This window comes from Talpa europaea (genome assembly GCF_964194135.1).
Source record: "Talpa europaea genome assembly, chromosome: 7".
In the NCBI taxonomy this organism is placed as follows: domain Eukaryota; kingdom Metazoa; phylum Chordata; class Mammalia; order Eulipotyphla; family Talpidae; genus Talpa; species Talpa europaea.
Genome location: NC_140074.1, coordinates 20,444,753 through 20,469,869, shown reverse-complemented (window position 1 = coordinate 20,469,869; position 25,117 = coordinate 20,444,753). Strand labels below are relative to the sequence as shown.

Genomic DNA, 25,117 nt, shown 5'->3' with positions numbered 1-25,117 from the left:
AAATGTATTATCATAGGTTATTCATTTAAGACTACTTTCTGAATTTTTTTTTGGAAATCATTGTCTTAAACATAAAGCTCTGATTTTGGTTTCAGATATAACTGGAACAGACTGCTTTCTTGGATTTGACCAACAATATAACTGATTAGAGAGAGTTATGGGAATAATTTTCTTTTCTCCTGGTTTTTCTCTGGAATTTATTAAATGCGGGGAAAGCACGCTTCATTCATGAAACTGCCTTGACAACAACAGCTGTATATCCTTCTGCTTTCAATAGCTGCTGATCCCTTGGAAGTTCTTTTGTTTTTATTAATATTATATTGTTTTTATAGAGGTGGAAATACTTTTGAACAACACACCCAAGTAGGAGCAAGCCAGTTTTTCCAATTTATTTTCTCTTATTTTTCCAGACTTTGATCACTTCCAGAGAGTAATTTAATCAGCAGGCCCTTAATCCAAGTAGCACTGTAGTCTTCTGTACGGAACAGAGATCCTCTAGAGAATGTGATGACACAGGCTTGTGTCTTCTGGATGCTGATATCTCCTATTTTGTAGTGAAGAAAATTAAAGCAGATCCTGTCATTCTGCCGTGACTGAAATACGACCCTTTTCAGATATCTCAAAAGCACGAACATTCCCTGTCTTTCACAACCATGAGAGACTTGAGCCAAGTAGTACTTGTACCATTAGCGAACAGATAGATGATGATGATGCCACTTAATTCAGGGATTCAGCAGACCCGAGTGCAACTGAGCCGCGGCACTGCGCCCAATGGCCGGAAGGGGGCGCGCGAACTCTCTGTAATTGACCAGGCGGCCCCGCGCTGATGCCACTGGCGGGAGAACCCGGGTTAGGGTAGAGTTTTAATTTTTTTTTATAGCTTTTTTTTTTTTTAATTTATACAAGCACTGGGTACAGTCAGAAGCGCTGGAGGGTGAGAGAATTCACCAGAGCCAGAGCGGGGAGCAGAACAGGCAGACTGACGAAATACACTGCTGAAGGGAGCAGCAGGTGAGTCAGGAGAGGTCTGCTGCGCCATGTAGGTATCTCCCTGGCCAGGGATCGAACTCGTGCTGCAGTGGCTGTGGATAGCTTCATAGGTTATATCTTAACACCTTGTGCCACCAGGGAGGCCCTCCCCTGTATTCTTAATGCAGGTGCTGACGATGAGCAGTCTCCCCAACAAATCTTAGTATTAATGAAAATGCGCAGCTGACCATCATCTTCCGTTTCCCACCACATGTGACAGATTCGAAAACAGAAGCACAGAGCTCCTGAGGTGTATATAATTAGAAGGGTGGGGAGGGTGCTCAAGGAAAAGCAGAGAAGCAGAAACTCACCAAACCTGGAAGTTGAAGGAAAACATGTTAGACTTGGAAAAGTAGCTGCCACATAACTTCAAAAGACCCTCAGATCACTCCCAGCCACCACTGGAAAAGAACCAGGTTCAGAGCCAAGGGTATGTAAATTAGGTTGGCTTGCTCCATCTCTCAATTTCAGCTCAAACCATCTCTGAAAGGGCTTAGGATAAGAAGGTTTTCCTGAAAATGGTGAGTTTTGAATGTTAGAAAAACTATCCACAGTGGATGTAGCAAATATTGAGCTTCAGGGGAGGTGGGTGTTTGAGGATCTTGGGGTTAACATGGCAAGGCCAAGGAACAAGGTAGATGTGGCTTCAGTATTGCCAAGTCTGTATCTAGAAACAAACATTGAGCACAACAGTGTACTATTCCCCAGCAAATGGGCATCCTGGGAGAAAGAAGCCCTTCTCATGGGCTCACTGGTGCCTGGCTTGAAGCCACCCTTGCTCATCAAACATAATCATTTCTCTAGCCTTAATATTTTTTTTAAAGATTTATTTATTTATACAAGAACCGGGGTACAGGCCAGATGCACAGGAGGGTGAGAGAATTCACCAGAGTCAGAGCGGGGAACAGAACAGGCAGATTGAAAATTACACTGCTGAGGGGAGCAGCGAGCAAGTCAGGAGAGGGCTGCTGCACCACGTGGGTTTTTCTCTGGCCGGGGATTGAACTCGTGCTGCAGTGGCTGTGGAGAGCTCCATAGTTTGCATCTTAACCCCTTGCACCACCAGGGAGGCCCAATGTATTTCATTTTTATATCAAAAACAGAAGGGACTAAAGAAACCTTTTCAGTAAAAGCTCTGGGTTCTTTCCTGACCTGCTTTTTTTTTTTTTTTTTAATTTATCCATAGTTTACATTAGGGTTCATTGTTTATGTTGTACATTTTATGGGTTTTAACAAATATGTAGTGACATGTGTCCACCTTTATAGAATGTAGAGTACGTTCCCTTCCCTAGAAATCCTGTGATCTACTTATTATCCCTTCCTCCCTGGCCCTCCCTTGAACTCTTTGCAACCAGTGATCATTTTACTGTCTTCTTAGTTTTACCCTTTTCTAGAATGTCATATACTAGGACTCATACAGTATATAGCCTATTCACTTTTTTCACTTAGTAATTTTTCACTTAGTAATATGCTTTCAAGCTACCTCATGTCATCATGGTTTGATAGCTCATTTCTCTTTAGCACTAACTACTTCCTTCTCAATGGGTACTTCACATGATTAATGAATCCATTCAGAGACTTGGATCATCTCAATATCATTAAGATTATAGAGTTGGAAAGCTGTATGGCACTATTAAAAAGATGACATCATTGAACACCTTCTGTGGGCTAGGCCCTATTCTAAGCCTGTTAATTAAAGTATACTCCGAGTACCATTGCATTTATAAAACAGGTATTTCTCAAGCACCTTGCTTTAGTCCATATCAGATAACAAATGGGCATGTAGGTCCTTTCACAAACCCCAGTTTTACAAAGAAAAAGGGAGAGGCACAGGGAGGGTAAGTAAATTTCCCAAGGCCATACAGCATTTTGGAATCTAGAACTTCTGACTCCATCACTTGAGTGTTTAACCACATTCTAGGACTATCACTGTTCACAAGAGCCAAAAAGGTGGCTGAAAATCTAAAAATCCTTTCTCCGTATAGCCTTTGTGATGCTTAATATTACAGGTCAAACTGGGTAGGCCATGATATTCAGATATTGGGTAAAATTTCTATAAGCTTCTGTGAAGATAACTTTCAGATAAGATTATAAATTAAATTATTAGGCTTTGAAACTGGTCCAACCACTATGGAGAGCTGTGTGGAAATTTCTGGATCTACTAAACATAGAGCTTCCATATGATCCAGCAATTCCACTCCTAGGTATTTACCCAAAGGACACAGAAACATCAATTCCAAAGAGCACCTGCACCCCTATGTTTATAGCAGCACTGTTTATAATAGCTAAGCTTTGGAAACAACACAAATGCCCAAAAATAGATGACTGGATCAAGAAGATGTGGTACATATACACCATGGAATATTACTCAGCATTCAAAAAAGATAAACACATGCAATTTGCAGCAACATGGATGGTCCTGGAAGGGATCATGCTCAGCGAAATAAGCCAGAAAGAAAAAGAAAAATACCGGATGGTCTCACTCATAGCAGGAATCTAGAAAACTTAAATGAGGGACCAGGAAAATGAATAACTACAAGAAAGTGAAAATCAAAATCAACAAAAAACTATGAACCAGAGACACTCTATGGAGGGTGGGAGGCGGGGAGGGGAGGGATTGGGGTCAAAATAAGGGGGTTGCAATTGTATGGGGAATATAAAAATAAAATTTATTTAAAAAAATAAAAAATAAACAGTCAATAGACAAGCAAAAAAAAAATTATTAGGCTTTGAGTAAAGCAGATTACTTTCCTTAACATTAAAGGGCCTCATTCAATAAGTTTAAAGATACAATAGAAAACAGACCGATCACAATAGAAAAGGACTGATCTAATGGAAGACGAGAAACTTCACCAGTGGACCACATTGGACTCAAACTGCAATTCCACCGTGGGTCTCCAGCCCACTGGCCTGCTCTGCAGACACTCCACTGGCCAGTCTCCACAATCTCATGAGCCAATTCCTTAAAGTAAATCCCTCCAGACATATATCTAATGAAACCTATGAGCTCTGCTTCTCTGGAGAACCTGACCATTACACTGTTGGATAAAAAATGCTAGGCTCTTTCTCTCCACCTCCCACTGTCCTGGCCACATCAGGACGGTCCCTCACACAGACATTGTACAGACAATGGAATCCACTGTCCCACTCCTCACAACTGTCCCCACCGGCCTTGTCTTCTTGAGGGTGACTTCATTGGGCAAAACGGCTGCTTGACCAACAGTGGTGTCAAAAAACTGGAATTGGGTAATTGCGCATGTTGTGTTTTGTGAGAGCTGACTTTTGAGGTCGTTCATCCTGGCCTCAGGCTGATGGCCTTCTCCGACAAGCAGCTGCCCAGCCCTTGTCTTAACATGAAGCTGCAGATAAGCCCCTCCGCGGAGCAGCCTAGCAGGTCCCACACAGCTGAGACCAGCGCGCCTGGACCATGACCAAACCACACGTGTAACTCGAATGTGACACGCCTAACACGTGCTATTTCATCTGCAAGCAAAAGTCGCATCTGCCCAGTTTCTTCCCTTCCAAGTTCTCAAGATGCTGCCACCTCTTATGATATTACTGTTCTTGATATTCTTGTTTCTTAAGCAAATAAGCTGGGGCCTCCCCGGTGGCGCAGTGGTTGAGCGCTGGGTTGCGAAGCTGCCCGCAGCCTCTGCAGCGCTGGTTCAATCCCCGGCTGCTCCCAGGCCACCGGAGGAGGGTCCCGCATGGCGCGCAGACCTCTCCTGACACCCGCTGCTCCCCTCAGCAGTGTACTTCGGTCCTTCTGCCTGCTCTGCTCCCCGCTCTGGCTCTGGTGAATTCTCTCACCCTCCCGTGCTTCTGACTGTACCCAGTGCTTGCATAAATAAATCTTTAAAAAAAAAAAAAAAAAGCAAATAAGCTGGTGAGGCAAGTGCCTGCCCCTCCTGGTGAGGAAGAACTTAAGGGGGCCAAGCATGGGTGCAATGATCTTTACCAGCTTGTTTTTGATCTTTACCAGCTTGTTTGGTCCAGACATGTGGACACTGGGTCTTTGACCCCCAATTCACTGATTCTGTCATGACGGGCCATCGCTGGCATGTGTCTGCTGTAGCCAGGGCGATGACAGGCCGGGGATAAAGGCACAGCCACTCAGCTCTCCACTGACACTGCACAGCAGCTCCCCGCCAGCTTCACAATTCCCCAGTCCATCTCCCCACTGCCCCTGCCATGTGTGTCCTGGGCAGCTAAGTCCAGAGCCAGGGTGGGGTCTGGGTGAGGAGAGTGGTCAGCTCAGCACAACTGGGGCTCAGCTCTCATGCACCCCAGCACTGTGACTGCCAGCCCAGCCTCTTGGATCGCCAGTGCTTTTGAATATACTTAAAATTAATAACTCATGGATAGAAAACATGATATGGCTACAGAGATTTTCAGAGAAAAGTGACAGAGCCGCCTAGGAGGGTTTTTCACATGATATATAACAATGTTACAAATTGAAACAAGTAAATAAAATTATACATATATGTGCAAACATATATGTATATACACATGTACATATACATGTCTGTGTATATGTCTACATACATATCTATATGTCTACATACATATCTATAGCACCCCATACAGAAAAGATCATATCGAGAGGTGGTACACAATGAAAGAAAGAGACACAAAGGAACTCAGTATGGCCAAGCTTTTCCCTGCTCCTAGACTACAGAAGAAGCAGTTGAAGAAAAAAAGATAAAGGAGAAACATCTTTTATATTAAAATATTACTAACACCCTCCCCATCTAGAATTTGTAGAGAAGTAAACAAAAGTGCTTATGAGTCAAGGATGCAAGAAACTCTCCCAAATTGAAATCTTCCCTGCTATCTGACCAGATCTCCCTCACCCTTTTACCCCTCTCTCTCTCCCAGACACCACAGTCACATAGAATTCCTGGTTAATTAACTCCTACAATATTTGTAGGCCATAGAAAGGCCCCCTTCCCCAAATGCCAGCAATGTCCATTTACTTCAATGAAAAGGCCTCCATTTTAGGTTGGCAATACTCGATTTCTATAACACGTCTTTGCATCAATGCTCTCTGACTACTCCAAGGGTTGCAGATATCACCATTCATTGTGATGATGAGCATATTTTCCATTTATATAGTCAGGCAGGATCAGATACTTGGAATGAACTTGAAACTTAGAAATTTACTGTTGAAAGTGATGTTTAATGCCATTGACTATGAAATTTCCCTTTAATTAAATCATCACTGCAATTCCACATCCAGTTATCCCTGTTACAGTCTCAAAATATATGAGGGATGGATATTCAGGAGCAGTTGGTTGAAAGTTGGAGGCAGGAAATGCATTTTAATCCCCTTCTCTCTCCACAGCTGCCTGTTACCCAAAGAGGTCACGCCTGAAATGACAGACTTGTTCTTTTTTGAAACCATATAAGCTAAAGACAGTGTTAGGTCAGTTCTGACCAAGAAAGAACCTGTTCATTTTTAAACAATAGTTGCTTGGAGATGAGTCCCCAGGAGCTGATGGGACTTAGGCTGAACAGAATCCTGCCCTCCCTGCGTTTGGACGCGCCTGCCACGCCTGGCCAGCAGGGGGCGCACTCCCATGTAAGCGTTTTTCACCTCCGCAAACTGGGGCAAGCTGTTCTGCTTACAGCTCCTATTTCACCATAGTAACAAGGACATTCCTTCACATCCCAGAAATATTGCTAAGGACACACACAGACACAAGCCTTTTAAATGCTGTGAAAAACTTCAGTTCCCATTTCACTTTGCTCTCTCCTCGGGGCTTTCCACTCCTAATAGAAACCTTGAAACTAGAAACCAGGAGAAAACCAGAGGCACCTGAGGGGCTAGCAGTAAGGTGAGCGTGTGGGGATACTGTTGGGGAGTGAACGGATTTTCAGTAAAGCAGGATGCCAGTAGGGAGAGAAGCTGCTCCCACACCAGCCAGTAAACCCCACCTGTCCTTTTGGCTTCACTCCAGGTACCATCCTCTCAGATATTTAAATCCACTAGGGCTCACTGAGTGAATATATTTCATTTACACCTCCGACATAGGAGTGGCCACTTCTTATATTGTCCAGGACTCCCCTCAATTTCATGGAATTCCAAGTGTTGATGGGCATTTTCTCACAAGTAGTGGGACTGTTGCATAGGACTTAGTAGACAGCTATTCTGAGAATGATTCATGTAGGAAAAATGAGCACTAGATTTTAAGAATGAACAAAATGTAAGAAGTTATCTTTGACAAGACTTTAATAAGTGAAAAAGTTAATTTTATGCAGAGGTGAACATAGTTTCTAAATTGTAATGCAATGTAAGGACAAATAATTGTATGAAACATAAACATGACAGGATGCAAGAATGAATGAATGAATGAAAGAATTAATGAATAAATAAATAAATAAATAACAAATAAAAGATAAATAAATAAATAATAAGGTGGTGCTCTCCTAGGAACTGATGATCCTAGAGCTGAATTTTTAAACGTATTCTTGCTTAACGCTACAGACAATACATTTCCTAATTAAATTCAATAAATTCTGTGGCTACAGCAGGAACAAGAGCCTTTTGAAATGACCTAAGACTTCTGTGCAAGGGTGATGAGATTCACTTCAAGGTGAGCCCAGGTCTCCATCCTTCGCACTGAGTCTTTCTTGCAAGGTGGTTGACAAAGAGAAGCATCTCCTGATTTCCACTCGGACCACCTCCCAGGCACAGTCACTGTACTTCTTCTCTTGCAGGTAGAGATGGAGTCCCTGGAAGTAGTTCTTCACAGCCAGGGCCGACTCTTCCTCTCCCACCTCCTCCACCGAGCAGGCGTCCAGGGCTTGCAGCTGCCGGTAGAGCCCATCAAGCAGTCGGTCCAGGAGGGTCGCGTTCCAGGCAGCAGAGGAGTCCTCCGAGAGGAACAGGTGGACAGTCTCCCAGAGCATCTCCCGCAGGACGGACACGGCCTGGGCCTTCTGCAACAGGCTGCCATCCAGTGCCTCCCAAGGGAAGCTGAAGTCTTTCCTGTCCTTCAGACACAAGAAAGGGGAGATTCTCCTCATTTCACCCAGAAGCGCAACGTTGCTCCTGCTCAAGGCGACATGGCTCAGAGGCAGGTCACAGGCCAGAGAGCCACCGGGGCAACAGCTGAGCACTGCCAGGGCCGCCAGAAGAGACAGCAGGAGGGCCATGGGCAAGCAAGAAACAGGCTGGTCTGGTGGTGTCTGGATGAGTGAACCCTAGGTTGTCTGAACCATTCTCCCTAAGCATGGCCTTTAAATAGGGAAACATCCAATTTCATATTCGGCACGTATCGTTACACTTTCATTTCTCATTTTTGTTTTCATTTATGTCATCGCCATATGGTCTTCATGAATGTGATTTTTCAACCCAACTTTAATTTTCCTAGTAAACTTTGGACATGCCAATCCAAAGAGAAACTTGTCCATTCAATGAGAAACACCTTAGTTTTAAAGCCTGAAGTGTTATACTCATACACTCACATTTTTTCTGTCAATCAATAAATATTGCTCTTTTCTGTGTCAGAAGCAAAATTTGACCTTCAGTCTGAGCAATCATTCTTACTTTCATAGGAAGGCAGGACCCCCTGACCCAAAGGATTTCTGTGTTTTATGAGGTATTTTCCAAACCATGTAGTAAATAACTTCTTTATGGGTTTTGCTTCATTCTCAGCTGAGGCTGGTGATTATTAGTGAATGAACTTCTCGGATGTTTCCCTTCTGTCTAAAGGACAACCAGGCAGGCCTGCTCATTTAAAAATGACCAGCTTGGGGGCTCCCCGGTGGCGCAGCGGTTGAGCACTGTGTTGCAAAGCTGCCCGCAGCCTCAGCAGCGCTGGTTCGATCCTCGGCTGTTCCCCGGACACCAGAGGAGGGTCCCGCATGGTGCGCAGACCTCTCCTGCCGCCCGCTGCTCCCCTCAGCAGTGTACTTCGGTCCTTCTGCCTGCTCTGCTCCCTGCTCTGGCTCTGAATTCTCTCACCCTCCCGCGCTTCTGACTGTACCCAGTGCTTGTATAAATAAATAAATAAATCTTTAAAAAAATTTAATCAAATAAATAAATAAATAATAAAAATGACCAGCTTACTGATATTGAAATTAGTATTAACTAAGACATGATAAATGATCATTGTCAGTAATTAAATAAGTCACAATTTAAAATAAATACAAGATTTTTTGGTACACCAATTCCATGTAATCATCCAGGAAATAATATACTGCAATAAAGTGAAAAATATGCACAGAAAAGTAACTCAGACTATTTCTCAGACACCACACTATTTCTGTCTCCAATCCAGAATGACTAGCTTCTTGTCTCTTAATCTCCCAATTACTCCATATATTTTCTGCTTATTAATTCTACCAAACCAACTGTCATTAATTTCACACTGCCCTCTTCTTTACTGGGATAGTGGACAGTTTCAACTCACATCTTCCATGTATCCACTGACATAGTTCTAAGCATATTCATTTTATTTTTTTAATTCTTTATTTAAAGATTTATTTTTTATGTAAGAACTGGGGTATAGGTCAGAGGCAGGGAGTGTGAGAGAACTCACCAAAGACAGAGAGGGGAGCAGAAGAGGCAGACGGACCAAAGACACTGCTGAGGGGAGCAGTGGGCGAGACAGGAGAGGTCTGCCACACCATGTGGGTTTCTCCCTGGCCAGCTGGGAATCGAACCTGCGCTGCAGAGGCTGCAGACAGCTTCACAGCACTGCACTCAACTCGCTGCGCCACTGGAGAGGCCTAGCATATTCATTTTCTAAAATATACTCATCACATTCTCTGAGTCTTCAGTGCAGTACACTCCAGACCATAGACAAAGTTGGAGTCACATGTCCAACATGTCACAGTCACAGATTAAAGGTGCCTGTGTCCCTGGGTCTATTTGGAGGAGAACCAGCCACAGAGTTGTCTGACCCAGATTGCTTTCATTGAGCCCTTATGTGAGGGAAGGCTAAATCACCATAATGGCCAAACTGCTGAGAATTTTCTCTTCTCTGCTACAGCAGATAGTGTTAACTGAGTAACGTCTCCAAGCATACTTCCCTGAAGAACTTTTCCCAAAACATGAACTTCATAATTGGGAACAGCAAACACCCCTCTTCCCCAAGAATTTAAGCAGAAATTTAACTATGTCTTAAGACCATTTATTTAGAGAAAATACATCATATTCTTCTCTCTAAACATATTGTTGTAAACTCATTATGTACGATGTATTTCCTAAATAACTCCATCATTTTTTCCCCAAACATTTGCCAGTTGGTTCAAAATTTGAGTCAAGCTTAGCAAACGATGCCTAATTGGCTAGAGACGCCGGTACAACTTTCTTTCTATTGGCTCATTCCTCTTTGAGGATGGCTAGATGAGGAAGGATGCTTGGATTTCCCCTCTGACAACCTCCCAGGCACAGGAACTGTAAAACTTCTGGACAGCAAGTTGCAAAGAGGGATCAGCCAAGTTTCCTTCTTTGGTGGTCTCCAGTTGCTTCTGGCCGTTCTCAAGGGCAGAGAGCAGTTTCTCCAGGCGGTGCAGTTCCAGGCATCACAGCTAGCCTGTGTGCTACAGGTTGAAGGACTGCTGGAGCATCAACTGGTGGAAACAGGCAACTTGTGTCCTCTGGGCTTGGTGATATTCCCTCTTCTGCAAAGAAAATCGAAGTGACTCCTATCGCCAGGTGGTGCAGTTCCAAGCATCACAGCCAGCCTGTGTGCTACAGGCTGAAGGACTGCTGGAGCATCAACTGGTGGAAAAAGGGACCTCTGTGTCCTCCGGACTTGGTTATATTCACTCTTCTGCAAGGAAAATGGAAGTGACTCCTATCTTTTGGGCATCCCTGAGAGGGGACACTTCAGATGTTTCAAGCACACCCAGACTGGCACTGGCGCCAGTGCAGACAACATGGTGGGGTCGCGGAGAGCACCTCTCCTGCGCTCAGCAAACACAGCCGGGTCATCGCGAATTTCAGTGGTTCACCTTGGGGGGCCAGCGGACGCCAGGCCCTGCTAGGGCCATGAGCACCATCTCCTTCGCGGCGCGCCGGGAAAGCCTGGTGCCCCAGACGGTCGCGAGAGGGCGCACGGAGGGCCTTTTCCGACAGTTGGGTTTGCAAAACGGAATTTGGGGCGACGGTGCATTTAGCAACCGGAGGAAACGAGATCGCAGCTGCATTTCGAAGCAACTTTGTGCTCCTTTAATAGTCAACCTAAAACCTGTTGGGGCGCTAGGTTTGCAAAACGGAGTTTGGGGCGACCTTGTGTTTGTTCGAAGCATCTTTCTCTCTCTCTCTCTCTCTCTCTCTCTCTCTCTCTCTCTCTCTCTTTTTTCCCATTGGGACAGAAGGGCTCCAGTAGCTTCCTAAATGCATCCTTGACAGTATGTATGTGTGTGAGTAAACTTTGGATTGATCTCCAAGGTATTCAGATAGTGGATGAAAGGCATTGGACTAAACACATGGCTCATATTTTCCTTATAGTTTAAATAATACATAGGAAACATTGAAATTGTGAAAAATTGGAATTGCTGGAATTTAGCCTTCAAATACAAGACCTCAGCTTTATGCACATTCTCGTTTATAATGAAATGGTTTTAATTGTCACCCACCGTAAGAAATGTTCACCAATGTTATCTTAGAACAGACTTGTCTCTCTCTTTTTTTTTTTTTTTTAAAGATTTATTTATTTATGCATACCAGAGCTGAGGTACAGGCCAGAGATGCGGGAGGTGAGAGGATTCACCAGAGACAGAGTGGAGAACAGAACAGGCAGACTGACTGAAATACACTGCTGAGGGGAGCAGCGGGCGATCTGCTGCTCCATGGACTGCTCCCTGGCCAGATGGGGATCGAACTCCTGCTGCAGAGGCTGCGAATTGCTTCATAGTGCGGTGCTTAAACCCTTGTGCCCCCAGGGAGGCCCACAGCTTTGTGTCTCTTAACAGCATGGATTGTTGCTGTTGCAGCGCTAGCTGCCTTGGAGCGCGCTTCCCTGAGACAGCTTTCTCTGCCTGCCAGCACAGATCCTTGCATTTTCTGGACTTGGGCCTGAGTTTGCTGCTTCCCTTTCACCTGGAAACTCTAGCGAGGTCATTTTTACCCAAGAATCCGTTGATGGATGGGGAGAGATTCTAAACTGGAGAGTGTGATTACAGATTCGGGACAGGTGAGGGCTGCTGCCACGCTCTTCTTAATTTTAAGTGACTTCAGGCTTCTGAAACTTGTGTATTGTTTTTTAAAAAAAGGGATTTTGTTGTGTACAAGCAATGAAGACTTCTGTCAAATTGTTAGGGGGAAAGGATGTCCTGAGCAAACTCCATACAGGTTTGTGAACTGTACACACACACCGCCCCCCTCCATAAAACACTGGGAACTACAAATCCCATGATCACCAAAGGGAAGGTTGTGAGGACCTGAGGGCAGAGTTAAGCAACTATGTTATCTGAGTATTTAACCAGCTATGTGTGTGTGGGGGGGGGGTTGTCGCTCTTGGCCACCATGCGCTTGGTTTTTCGCCAGCTCCGTGAGTCATTGGGATTCCAGGTCAGCGGAACAGGTAGGACACATTCATGATCTTATCTTCCTCTTTCCCCCCCTATTTATTCATTTCCCCTTAGGCCCCCTCCCTTGTAAATAAGCCTTTTATAAACATTTTGTCTGTCTGCAGTTTAGCATTAATAAGTCCCCTTTAAGCGGGTGAGGACCCACAGTCAGGCAACCTGTTTTATATCGGGGTTGCTCTGTAACAAAATCACACCTTTTAATTCTCCTTAGTAAGAATTTTATAGACTGCATGGGATTTCCCAAATTTTCACTTGCACCTTGCATCCTTCCTTTGTGAGACTCTAAGGGACTTAAATTGACTGTCATTGCTTGTCCAAATTTAAATTTTGAATTTAATTTTGTTGTGAATTTTATTTTACTTCTCTATAGTTTCTTCATCATGAATATTGGGTGTTAATTTTCTTTTTTAATATTGCATTAAAATCGAATTTATCTTGATCCTTGGGCTTGATGCCTCCTTAAATGTTGTGCTAATGGGAAGTATCACATACTTCACCTGCTAGTGATCCAGGTAAAGCATGGTGTAAAGGCAGGAACAGGGCACAGTGCAGGTTTTTTGATCCTATGCAGACCAGGTGAAGGAGGAGTCAGAGTCCTCAGTGGTTTTTTGCAGGTCTTTTATTGGGGTTCACCAGGCATACGGCAGGCAGGGGTGCTGGGGGGCTGGGTGCCCTCCAGCCCCCAGCAAGTCTTCACTCTATCTGGGCTCTCTGGCGTTCTCTGCATCTCTCTCGGCTTCTATTCGTTCTCGGCTTCTTGTTTTCTGCTGCTGTCCCCATGACGCGGACCTTAAAAGCCTAATCTCAACCCAGGTGAATCCCATCTACCTATGCCCACACCCTATTCCAGGTGCCCGCCATCAGGCATGCATTCAGGACTGCAAGGATCCATCATCTATCCTGATGGCGGGAGGGCAGAAAAGCCTGACATTTTCTTTACCCTACACATGGCTTTTGAATTAGCATGCTGTGGTTTTCAGTGGCTGATCATCCAGGAAGATATCGTTGCCCATCCTACTCTCCCTGCCTGTCATTTAGTTTTGTTATATATTATACATTCTTTTTAAAAACTCCCTTGTCTTTACACCTTTTCAAAAGTTGTTTGGCAGGTTAAAAAATCTGTATTTCTCAGAAGATGACTAGAGGTGGACTGGAACTGGTTGGGGGCCTGCTTATGTCTTGTCTGCGCTGCTCACAGCAGCCATTTTGCCAGACAACTTGCAGATCCTGGTTCTCAGAGAGCTTCAGGTGTGCTGGACGGTCTGTCCTTTAATGAGCAGTCTATGGGGCCTGCCCCAGGATGGAAACCCGGGCCCTTCACAGTCCTGCACACAGTCCCCTCGGCTAGAGTTCATTTGAAGCCTCCCCATGTGGGCCCTGAGGGTGCTGGGGAGCTGCAGTCAAAGATTCTCTTGGCTTGTTATCTTAGTACTTGTGGCAGCAATGTGGTATGCATTCAAATTCTCAGACTACAATTTGCAATCTTTACTTAATCATTACCACAATCTTTGTGATCAAGACTGAACTTGTCTCTTCTTTTCAGAAGAGATATTGAAAATGTGGTGTTCTTTTGGACACCGGGTGGCTGCTCTTATCTCCAGCAGGGAAAGAATTCAACATGGATACCAGATCAGGCAGAAAAGCAAGAAATGTATTGTTGGATAAGAATAAGGACAGGAAAGCTCTCTGTCTACCTCTGCACTGCAGTGGTCAGTGTGAATAGGATACATAAATATCAAAAATTACATGTTTGAGAAGTGAACAAAGTGGGCAGAATCATTTGGATCCATAATCTACTCCCCTTGCAGGAGGAAATAGGACAAATCCAGGCCACAGGTGAGCTCACTTCTTTAATGGAGAGTCAGCCTCAAATGTTAGAAAAGCCTCTTTCTCAAATCTTCCAGTTCCAGTGATGCCCTCAAGTGTATATACACATATTTGGATGTTTTTGCGAGTTCTGTGATTTTCTCACAGAAGAATGGGGAAATTAAACATACTGAAGTAAACATTCTGCCTAGCTATATAAAGAAATGAATATTATTGACCATAAATTAGGATTTCATATTGAGTATGTTTTGGTTCATGATTTACTAAGAATTAGAAAGTTTTTATGGGTCACACTAATTTTTGGCTGAAGAATGTTTTGCAAGTGATAAACCCTACTTCCCACCTAAGAGAAGTTGTTTTGAGTCAGAAATTAGACCTCTGCCCACCCACTCATACACAGACTCTACTGACTGGGTGCAATGAGGCAAAGGATGATAAACCTACACCTCTACCTGTACAGTAACAACCTTCTGGAAGATGGGTTAGTAAAGAGCCAGAATACTCTATGAATTTGGAATTAGAGAAGGGGGCTGCATGTAATGAAACCTTTATGCTATGTCGCAGAGCTTGGCTGCTGTCATCAGCTTTACACTCATCTTGTTCTAAGATTACATGAAATACAACTTACTCCATTCTCTCTAGAAAATATGGGGATATGTGCACTCTTGATGTCCTTCAGGAGGCATTATTTAGAGGTCACTTCAAGGCCTCCCTGGTGGTGCAGCGGTTGAGGGCTGGGTTGCGAAGCTGCCCTCGGCCTCTGCGGCGCCGGTTCGATCCCCGGCTGCTCCCCGGCTACCGGAGGAGGGTCCCACATGGCGTGCAGACCTCTCCTGCCGCCCGCTGCTCCCCTCAGCAGTGTACTTCGGTCCTTCTGCCTGATCTGCTCCCTGCTCTGGCTTTGGTGAATTCTCTTACCCTCCCGTGCTTCTGACTGTACCCAGTGCATGTATAAACCAACCAACCAAACAAATAAATAAATAAAACATGCCTCTATTTAAAAAAAAAGAAGTCACTTCAGTCATATCCCACCCTGAAGGAAAGACTGCTCAAAGTATAAGTCTTTTTTTCCGGGATGGTTTTGGGAAATAGTGAAAAGGCCGTTATGTATGCTTAGTGTTCTGATAGCTGAGAAACAGGCTTTCTTTGAACCTGTTAAAGAAATGAACGCTACTAAAACATTTTTGGGTCCACTGTTGCAGAAGCTATTCTGTGTTATGTGTGTGCCAGGGTACATACACTGCTGTCTGTCCTTGATCCAAACGATGTGTATAGAGCAGTGATCTGATCCTAGCATTGAATAGGCAAACCACTATCAAAAGCTCTTAAAATAGAGGTTTTTCATATTTACTTATACTAGGACACATTGCATATTACATTCTTTCTGATATTGAAAAGATTTCCTCTGTGAAGTGTTTTCACGATTAGGCTCTCTGCTAAAAAAGAAAAGTAAGTGTTATGGGGAATTCACTTTAAAAAAAATGTTAACAATGGTGACATGAATATTTTAAATTCAGATGAAATGTTGCAGATTTTTTATAGTATTCAATTATATGTATCTATCGATAAACTTTTAAACCTGTTTTTGATATAAAAATATTCTTCTCTTGACTTATCTGACCCACTATGTACAACAAGAAGTACCACAGGATTTTTGCACTTATCTATGTAATTGAGTGTGATCTGAAGACTTAACTTTCACATATCTGTAAAAGTTTCTGTTGGTTTTGTTACTGCTGTTTTGTGTATAAAGGATTTATTTTCCTTACTCTCTCTAGATTGATTTTAACTTTAGCCAGCAGATGGCAGACTAACACCAGTTCCTAGAAAGAGTGCTCAACTCGTTACCAAATTACCTATAATTAGTGCCTTTGGTTAAGGATCATAACTTCAACAGTTCTGCAATGCATGCAATTATCTTTAATGAATATTTAAGTCTTTTTATTTTAACCATCACTCAGCCATTCAAATATAGAGACACAGATTAGGTATCAAAACCAGGGTGGGGGGAGGTTTTTTAAAAATTCATTTAAGAAGTTAATTTATGGTAGGTCTGATGGCAGAAAACACGCTAGCCCTTGTATTCCCTACCACTGCAGTACAGTATGGAATTTAATGTGAAAACAAAATTCCATTCATAATCTATATATAAAAGAGAACTGAAGACAAAACCCCTAAATTTCCCATAAAAATTTTATTACATAATTTAAAACAAAATTCAGTGAAAAGTAAAGATTTTCTGAAAAGCAGTGATGTGGGAAAACGGACAGTAATTTGAAAAGATAAATTTTATATTAAAAGTCTAGTAAAAAGTCATATCCATAACAACATAAAATACTGGAATAATCATACCATTTCTTTGATAGGAAAAATTAATGCAGAAAACTATAAAAATGGCAAAAATGAACAAGTAATTTCAGTACATTACAAACATAACTTGAATGCTAAAATATATACCCAAAAAGATAACACTTGCTGAAAATAAAAACTGCTATTACTATAAAAGGAACTTTTATAAATTTATGGGAAAAAAGAATCTTCATTTCAAACAGAAAGCAATTTGAACAAGAGACAAACAGTAAATGCCATCTTGGCACATTAAGAACCATTATCAATACAGTGAAAGATTAAAGGTTAGGATTATGATTTTAATATTATTGCAAAAAAACAGGAAATATCACCAAAAGATCAAAATGCAAAAAAGATGGACATAGTAGACTATATTAAATTGAATGGGGTGCAGGTTGTGAAAAGGTACAAACTTCCAGTTACTGATGTACCAATTGTCCAGGGAATGGTAATGTACAGAATGGTGACTGTAGTTAATAATACCCTACTGTATGGTTGAAAGCTGGTGAGAGGATAGACCTTAAAAATTCTCATCAGAAGAAAAAAATCTTTCAACTGCCTGTAGTGACAGATGTTAACTAAACTTACTATGGTTATTTCACAGTGTATACATATGAACAACTGTGTTGTATATATACCTGAAACTATAGTTAATTATATTTCATTTTAAAAAATAGGCTAGTTCTACCCCCATAAAAATGCCATAGAGGGGGGAAAGTCATGTAGCAAATAGGACATGTAAAGCAAAATTCAGGACACATGAATTGATTATGCAAAATGTATATGCCCAATGAACCAAAAATTCATTTTTGCCAATAATTATAAATCCAAACAAAAAGATAACTAGAACTGCAGATTTCTTTGAAAGCCACTGGACACATTTTGCTGGAAATGCATGTTGGCCCACTTTGGAACTGTTTTTTGAGAACCTATATTACTTGACACAGATTTCACTTGGATTTTATCACAAGGTAATAGTCATGGACAAAATTTTATGTATGAATATTCAACCTTGCTTAATTTATAATGATGAAAACTAGAGGTAGATATTTAAATATGTATCTACTGGGAAATGGAAAAAAATATGAAGGCACATTCATGGATGAAATATTTTAGACACTTAATACTTCCAAGTATTAAAAAAACCTGTGAAAATCATTAAAATGAAACTAAAAGCTCTAAATTATGATGCAGCATGTCAGCTATATTAGTTATTAGTAACAACTATAATTTACTAGATGCTTCTGTGTGCAAGTTTTATGCTAATTGCTTAATATTATCTCCTTAGAATTCTGATGTTGATGTAATTATTAACACCAACTCCCAATCCCAAAGACAAGTGGGGAAACTGAAGTTTAGAGAGGTTAACTTCCCCAAACTCTTCCAAGAGTTAGTAATTGGTTAAGCTGGGGCTAGGTAGGACATTGATTTTACTTTTCTGAATAATATACTTCTGTAGTATTGAATGAACTCATGTTCTGCGGGAGCATATTTTATCTTTATAATCAGGACTAGATTAATTTTAATTGCAAACCAGAAAAATATGAAAGTAACTTCAGTGTATCTGCTTTGCAGATACAAAAATACCACTACTGGCCAGAGGGGGATAAAACTAATTACAGATTTGTCTGGGTAGAAAAGTAATCTTCCTAATGCACATGTAATTGATAATTAGGGGGGAAACTTACATATTATTTTAAATATATACATATTTAAATCTGGAGAAAAAGTTGTATCTTTTCGGTAGTTGATTTCCTTTTATTATCCAGATTTCAGCCTAGAATTTGAAAAAATATTTGGCATGTCTGTACGTATGTACATGCATAATATACCCATGTTAACGAAGTTACCTTCAGCATGTAGAATCACTGGTAACTTACATCTTTTGTTCACTTTTATTTCCTTTAGTTTCTATAATAGAAATTATTTTTATAATCAGAAAAGCTAACAAATAGTTTTGAACATTAAAAAAGTAAAAGAAATAAAATCTTAACAGAATGTTTTACAGCCTTGCAGTTTTTGGTCCACTTTTAAGTATTTTTCCAGTCTAAATTTTCTGTAAAAATGATGAGCTTATGAAAATAACCTTTCATTTCAGTCACCTAAAATTTTCCTATCTGTAAGAAATTCCAGAATAACAACAGTATTATCATAGCATTGGCCAGCTATTTCATGATTGCCAACAGAGCTGTCAGCTGCAGATAACTAAAAACTCAAAGGAAGACAGGCTGGTGTGTAAAGCTGGACATTGGGGATATAGATGGAGAAGTTAGTTTACATGATTTAGCAACAGCATCAAGCATAATAAAAAGGCAAAAACTTTTTTTCAACAACAGAAAAGCTTGAACAGAATAGAGAAAAAGCAGGGCAATTCCATCTTGGCATGTCAGAATTAGCACTGAAAAAGCAATACACAAATACTATGTAAAAAATAAAGGACCCATAGCAAAATTATTCCAAAAAGGTCAAAATGCAAAATGAACAAATTTGATCTCAAAAATGAGCTCGATGACCTTGCCTTTGTAAAACTGTTAAGACTGAGGGGGAGGGGAGAAAAAAATCAATGCAAGTAATATCAGTTAAATGATATTTATTACACAACGATAACAATATGAAAAAACAAAAGAAACTCCAACAGGTATTACAAGAGCAAAGAACATGCACATTTGATCAAAGAACACAGCTACTCAAAAACCACAAATATTCAACTTCATTAATAATCAAGGAAGTGATTAGGATGCCATTTCTTGCGTATTAGATGCACAAAGTTAATAGTAATTTCTACTTTTCCTATTCTCTAAAGGTACCCAAGTGTGCTATTTTTGTTAATAAAAAATTGAGTCATAAAAAAAATACAAAGTATGAAAATTTCTGCCAATACAGAAATTATAAAAAGCATTAAAATGAATCAATGGGCAGTAAGGTTCAGATTCCTGGAAGCCAATTCCTTCTTTTCTTGGTTCCTGAGTTTTATTATGGGATTGTCAGAAAAAGAGGTTGTTCCTAATTTACCGTATGACAATATCCCAAATATAGGCTAGGGTATACATATATCGATACCTAAGTTTATGTGTAATTTTCCTCCTTTAGAACAACTATTTGAGGAAAGTACCTCTTCAGAATCATTTACTACGGAGAGCTCCTATATTTCCTTTGCTGACGCGGTCCCATTAAGCTCTTCCCATGTGGTTCTCAACCAGTATGGTCGCACTTGGTATCAGGGGCTGATGATCTACTGCAGGACAGCCTGCAAGGACAGCAGTTTCCTAGGCTTTCCGAAGCTGGCTTCTTATGGAATCTGAAGTTGGTCCTATCCTTTAGACATAGTCAAAAGGACATTTTTCTGATTTGATGCAGAAGAATGTAATCTCCTGCTTGCTTAGATGACAGCCTTGAGGCAGATCACACAAAGCTCAAGATGCACCTGGGCTGGAGCAGCACCACAAAACCACTCCAAAACTAAACAATCATGTCAGAATAACTAAGTTGGGCGACTAAACATTAAATCCTACAGCTTTGCTCAGCGTGTTTCTTTCTCTGCCTTTTCCTTAGGTGTTACTGAATAAAAAGGTAGAAAACAGCAGATCCTAAATTTAATGAGCAAAAGCAATTCTCCGAAACCTGAACTTAATAACTTGTATAAAAGCAACTCTACAGAAAACAATATACACACAGAAAAAGCAATGTTTTACCTAAATAACAATTTAGCCAAATGACAGATTTGGTTGTCAATTTACTATGTTGGAGTCTTCATCTATCTCAACTCGGTATTACTATATAGACATTTATTCTCTGCTACTGAATTCCCATTTGAATAGAAATAGCTGCTAAGCAGAACAGAATTTAAATTTAAATAAAAAACTTTACTATAGCTGAAGTGCCAATAAATTTAAAAATGATACATGTGTAGGTATGCATTAGTGTATATACATATGTATGTGTATAGGTGCATTTTCTCTCCCTCCATAGTGATGCACAACTCTGAATTAGGGCTACACTTTTTTTTTAGTTAATATTTCTGAATGTATTATTTCTTCTGTCTGTCTAAAAACTACATATTCTGAATGTACCCATACAACCTGATGAATTGGCAACTATGTAAAAAACGATGGAAAAAAAGGAGATAGTTAATACTTGACAACCTTTTTGTTTATAACCTTAGTTAAAGCAAGGTTTAAACCCTTTGATGAATTGCAGTCAAAGGTGAACTTTCAACTTTGAAACACAATGAACATAATTATACATTTACTACAATCACCTACGATTTAACTTACAAGACACCACAAAAAGACATCTAACATTTTCTACTTATCTTTTTTTTTTAACATGTTAAAACAGCTGGCTATGCTGAATACATTTTCAGAATGCACTTGTTAACCATTTAATAAACAGACTAAGCCAAACAACACAAACACCAATTACCTTTTTATCTAATAACTGTACCAGTCATTTCAGGTACAATGAAAGCACAAGATCATCCATGATGCACTGCAAACATATCACACCTTAGTCCTAAGAATGATCCGAAGGTGCTGAAAGAGGGGATTCTCTAGAAGGTGATCCAGGGTTTTCTTCAGGTGGAAAAACTGTGAGAGTACAAGCTCGAATGCCACCAAGTGACTCTGGAAGGTCAAAAACCTTATGCCACTCATCCTTTTCTGGGTCATATTTCTGGACAATTTCTACCATACAACGATTATTCCAAGAATATCCACCTACGACATAGATTTTATTTTCAAAAACAGCAACTCCAACATCACTCTGACCTCTTAGCATAGCAGCAATTGGTGTCCACTGGTCAAGGGTTGGTGAATAGTATTCACAGCTTAGAACATCATCATAATCACTTGTTCCTCTGAAGTGATTGCCACCAATGACATAGAGCTTGTCTCCAACTGTACACATACAGTGTAGACCTCTGACTGTCGTCATTGGAGCCTTCTGTGTCCATTTGTCTGTATCTGGGTCAAAACACATGAGCTCGTTTTGGAAAGTGTCATGAGTAATTCCTCCCGAAATATACATTAAGCCTCCATACACGGTTCCAGCATGACCATAGTGGGGTTCACTCATTTTGGCAACATAGCTCCATTCATTCATTCTCGGATTGTAACATTCTACTGTGGCCAGTTCACCAGCTGCACTTCGTCCACCAACTGCATACAGATGTCCTTTGAGGGCACTAAGGTGGAAGAATGTGCGCTTTTCATTTAATGAGGCAACCTGCATCCATTTATTATACCGAGGATCAAATCTGAAAACTGTATCAACGGCAGTTTTTCCTTTTGTATCATAATTACTCTGACCACCAACAACATAAAGAAAGTTTCCAATCACAGCAATGCCATGCTGGTAACGGGGGGCATCCATGGGGGCTAACGACCTCCACTCTTGTGCCCTTTCATCATACATCCGCAGTTCTTTACTGACAACCAGCTGCTGCCTCAGAACGCCTCCTAATGTAACCAAGTGTGTTGAGTCAGATCTAATTGAAGTTCTATCTGACTGCATCACTGGCTGCATATATGGCATCATTTGGTAATTGCTAGCTTCCAAAAGCAAATTCACACAAGTATTGTCTGTTCTCATGAAATCTACCGTCTGCACATAATTGATGAGATCCTGCGGTGTCATCAGTGGAAACCTAATATTCTTCATTAATTTTGCAGCATAATCCATCCGAGGGTCTTCCAACCTTAGCCATCGACAGGCAGCCTTGAAGAGCTCAAGTTCAGAACAGTGCTTAAGACTATTACTCGAAAGCACAAAGGCAAGGCGTTCAAAAGGGAGTTTGAGAAATTCCCCCGTACTCAACAATGCAGGAAAATTCTTCAGGATGAAATTATTGACATATTTATCCACTTCGATAAGGTTGTAGGTGTTAGCAATTCGCCCAACTTCCACACAGTTATCCAAAGAGACGCCTGAAATAAGAAATACTTTACAAAAGTCCAAAACAGGTAAAATCTGTAGAAAGCTGGCAGCTTCCAAGGTGTCCTGCAGATTGTCCATATTAAGAGAAAGCTTTGCAGTATATATAAAATCAATGATTTTCTTCAAGCCCACTTTGTTCACCCCGTGAAGCTTAATGCACATCAAATCCTGTTCTTTCATCCCACCTGTGAACATGGCCTTGAAATAATCACTAGCAGACGCCATCATAGCTCGGTGCACAGGGAAGATTTCATCTCCATCCCCTGGCACCAGGGTCACATCACAAAGCAATCCTTCGATTCGAAGCTGATCAAATCCTTGCAAAACCACCGAGCTGTGAGTATTGCTGGTGAAAAAGCGTGTGGTTCCTGCCTTGCAAGGCTGCAGATGGGCAGAGACGCCCATTTCGCCGTTACCGAGAGACACTTTCATGGGAAAGCCTTCCTCGGGCACAAAGACGAGCGCTGGAGAAAGCGGTGACCACCTGGGAGCTCTGCAGGGAAGGCGGACGCTCCGCGGGCCGGAACGCAGGGGCAGGCGGACAGGGCGGCCCCCCGGAGGCCACTCTACTCCGTCCTGCACCGGAACGTCTTCAATGCCGGACCACAAAGGGCTGCGGCCTTCAAATCCGGCAACGACGCGGGTGATTCATCACCTGAAGGCAGTTAAGTGACCCGGTTCACCTCGCCCGGCCAGCGCGGCCGCTCCTCCGGCAGTTCCGCTCCGCGCCAAGGGGGAGGCGCCGCCACGTACCGCGGCTCCCCGGCTCCCCGGACCGCGAGGCCGGGCACCTCCGCGAGCAGCCCGCCGCGCCCTCCGTCGTCACCCGAGCGTCGGCGCGGGCACAGAGCCGTCTTGGGCCGAGGGCCTGGAACACGGGCCTGCGCCTGGGCCTGGGTCTGGAACACGGACCTAGCCCCGGACGCCGAGTCCGTCCTTCCGGAAAGGCCTAATCCCAGGATACCCCGGGCTAGGAGCGGTCGCGGCAGCTACTGCGGCTGCGCGGCCCCAGACACTGTCCGTGGGCGGGCGGGCGGGCGGGGGAGGGGAGGAAGTTAGCTGGTCAGAGGGGCGGGGCGGGGGCCCGCGGGGGTGCGCGCTCTGGGGTCGTTGCGGCCTGAAAGGGTGAGCTTTTATTATGCTGAACGTGCAGTTTCAAGATAGCTGAGCTCTCCCTTCAAAGGCGCACTTTTTCCTTAAGATGTAAGGGGGACGGCGAGTGGGGGGAGCTCCCTGGTGGCACAAAGGGTTAAGGCGCAACCTATGAAGCAATCCACAGTCTCTGCAGCACGAGTTCGAGCAACCCCCATGGAGCAGCAGACCTCTCTTTGTCTTGCTCGCTGCTCCCCTCAGCAGTGTATTTCAGTCAATCTGTTACAGGGCAGGGAGAGGGGCAGCCCAAACCCTGCAAACCTGCCTATTCTAAATGGGTTCTGTTATCGGCCGCATCAACACAAAACATGAGACTTTAATGGGAAGGAACTTTAATACAATTAGGAAACAATACAGGAAAGGTAGAGAGTCTAGTTTCTAAATGAAGCACCCAAAGTTACCGTCCCCTCGTGGGTAAAAGTCCATCCATATGGGATTGGCCCAGAGCAAGGCCGCAAAGCCTGCCACAAGTCTAAAGCATCTTCCAGTGGGGACCCACAGAAAAGGGTCAGAAACAAGCAGACAAGCCCAGAAGGAAAAGAGCAAAATCAACATCAAGATAAAAGATGCTATTGTCACCTCCCCATGGGTATCACCCACATCTGTGTCACCCAGTCCACGACCAAAAGACAAGCGCAGTTTCTTCATGTGTCGCTAGGCTCCATGTGCCTCCTCCAGGTCTCCTGGCTCCATCCTGCTTCCTTCCTCAGTCTCTTCTGCAGCTTCTCATCTCCCTGCTCAGCTCCACCCTCCCTTGGGTGGGGCAGGAAACCTCCCCCTTTCCTGGGGACCACCCTGTTACAAATCTGCCTGTTCTGCTTCCCACTCTGTCTCTGATGAATCCTCTCACCCCCCCCCCACACCTCTGGCCTGAACCCCAGTTCTTGTATGCATCAATAAATAAATCTCTAAAAAAAACGATGTACACGGCCTGACTTCAGCTCTTTTGAGTCACAGTAGTGAATGCCGCTTCTGTAGATAGAAACAAGAGGGTCCACCCAGGGTAGGGGTGGGGGTTTAAGGGTGGGGATATGGGGGGTGGGGGAAAGGCTTAACTTTTTTCTTAATGAAATACTAGAAAATTTTTATTTTATGCAATTCAGTAGTCACCTCATGTATAACTTTCACATTTTCACATTTTTAATCCTCTAAGACATCGTTTGTCTCTTTTTAACAGCAAATTGTGATCACACTATGTAAATAACATGCCCTGAATTTTTGCCTTGCGGGCATTTCCATTAGCAGTCATATTTTCATGTTTTTGTTTTCCATTCACAAA

At 42.5% G+C, this 25,117-nt stretch overlaps 2 protein-coding genes across 2 annotated transcripts; both read right to left on the bottom strand.

The window, feature by feature from the left end:
• Positions 1-7,420: 7,420 nt before the first annotated feature.
• On the bottom strand, positions 7,421-8,187 carry LOC311174311 (interferon omega-2-like; the record flags this gene model as incomplete). The annotated part of the gene is made up of 1 exon (XM_084238585.1): positions 7,421-8,187. The coding sequence occupies one exon, from the start codon at positions 8,185-8,187 to the stop codon at positions 7,621-7,623; it is 567 nt and encodes a 188-aa protein (XP_084094711.1). The 3' UTR covers positions 7,421-7,620.
• Positions 8,188-21,264: 13,077 nt separating this feature from the next.
• KLHL9 (kelch like family member 9) lies at positions 21,265-23,118 on the bottom strand (the record flags this gene model as incomplete). The annotated part of the gene is made up of 1 exon (XM_084236953.1): positions 21,265-23,118. One exon carries the CDS (start codon positions 23,116-23,118, stop codon positions 21,265-21,267), a length of 1,854 nt encoding a protein of 617 aa, XP_084093079.1.
• Positions 23,119-25,117: the final 1,999 nt, after the last annotated feature.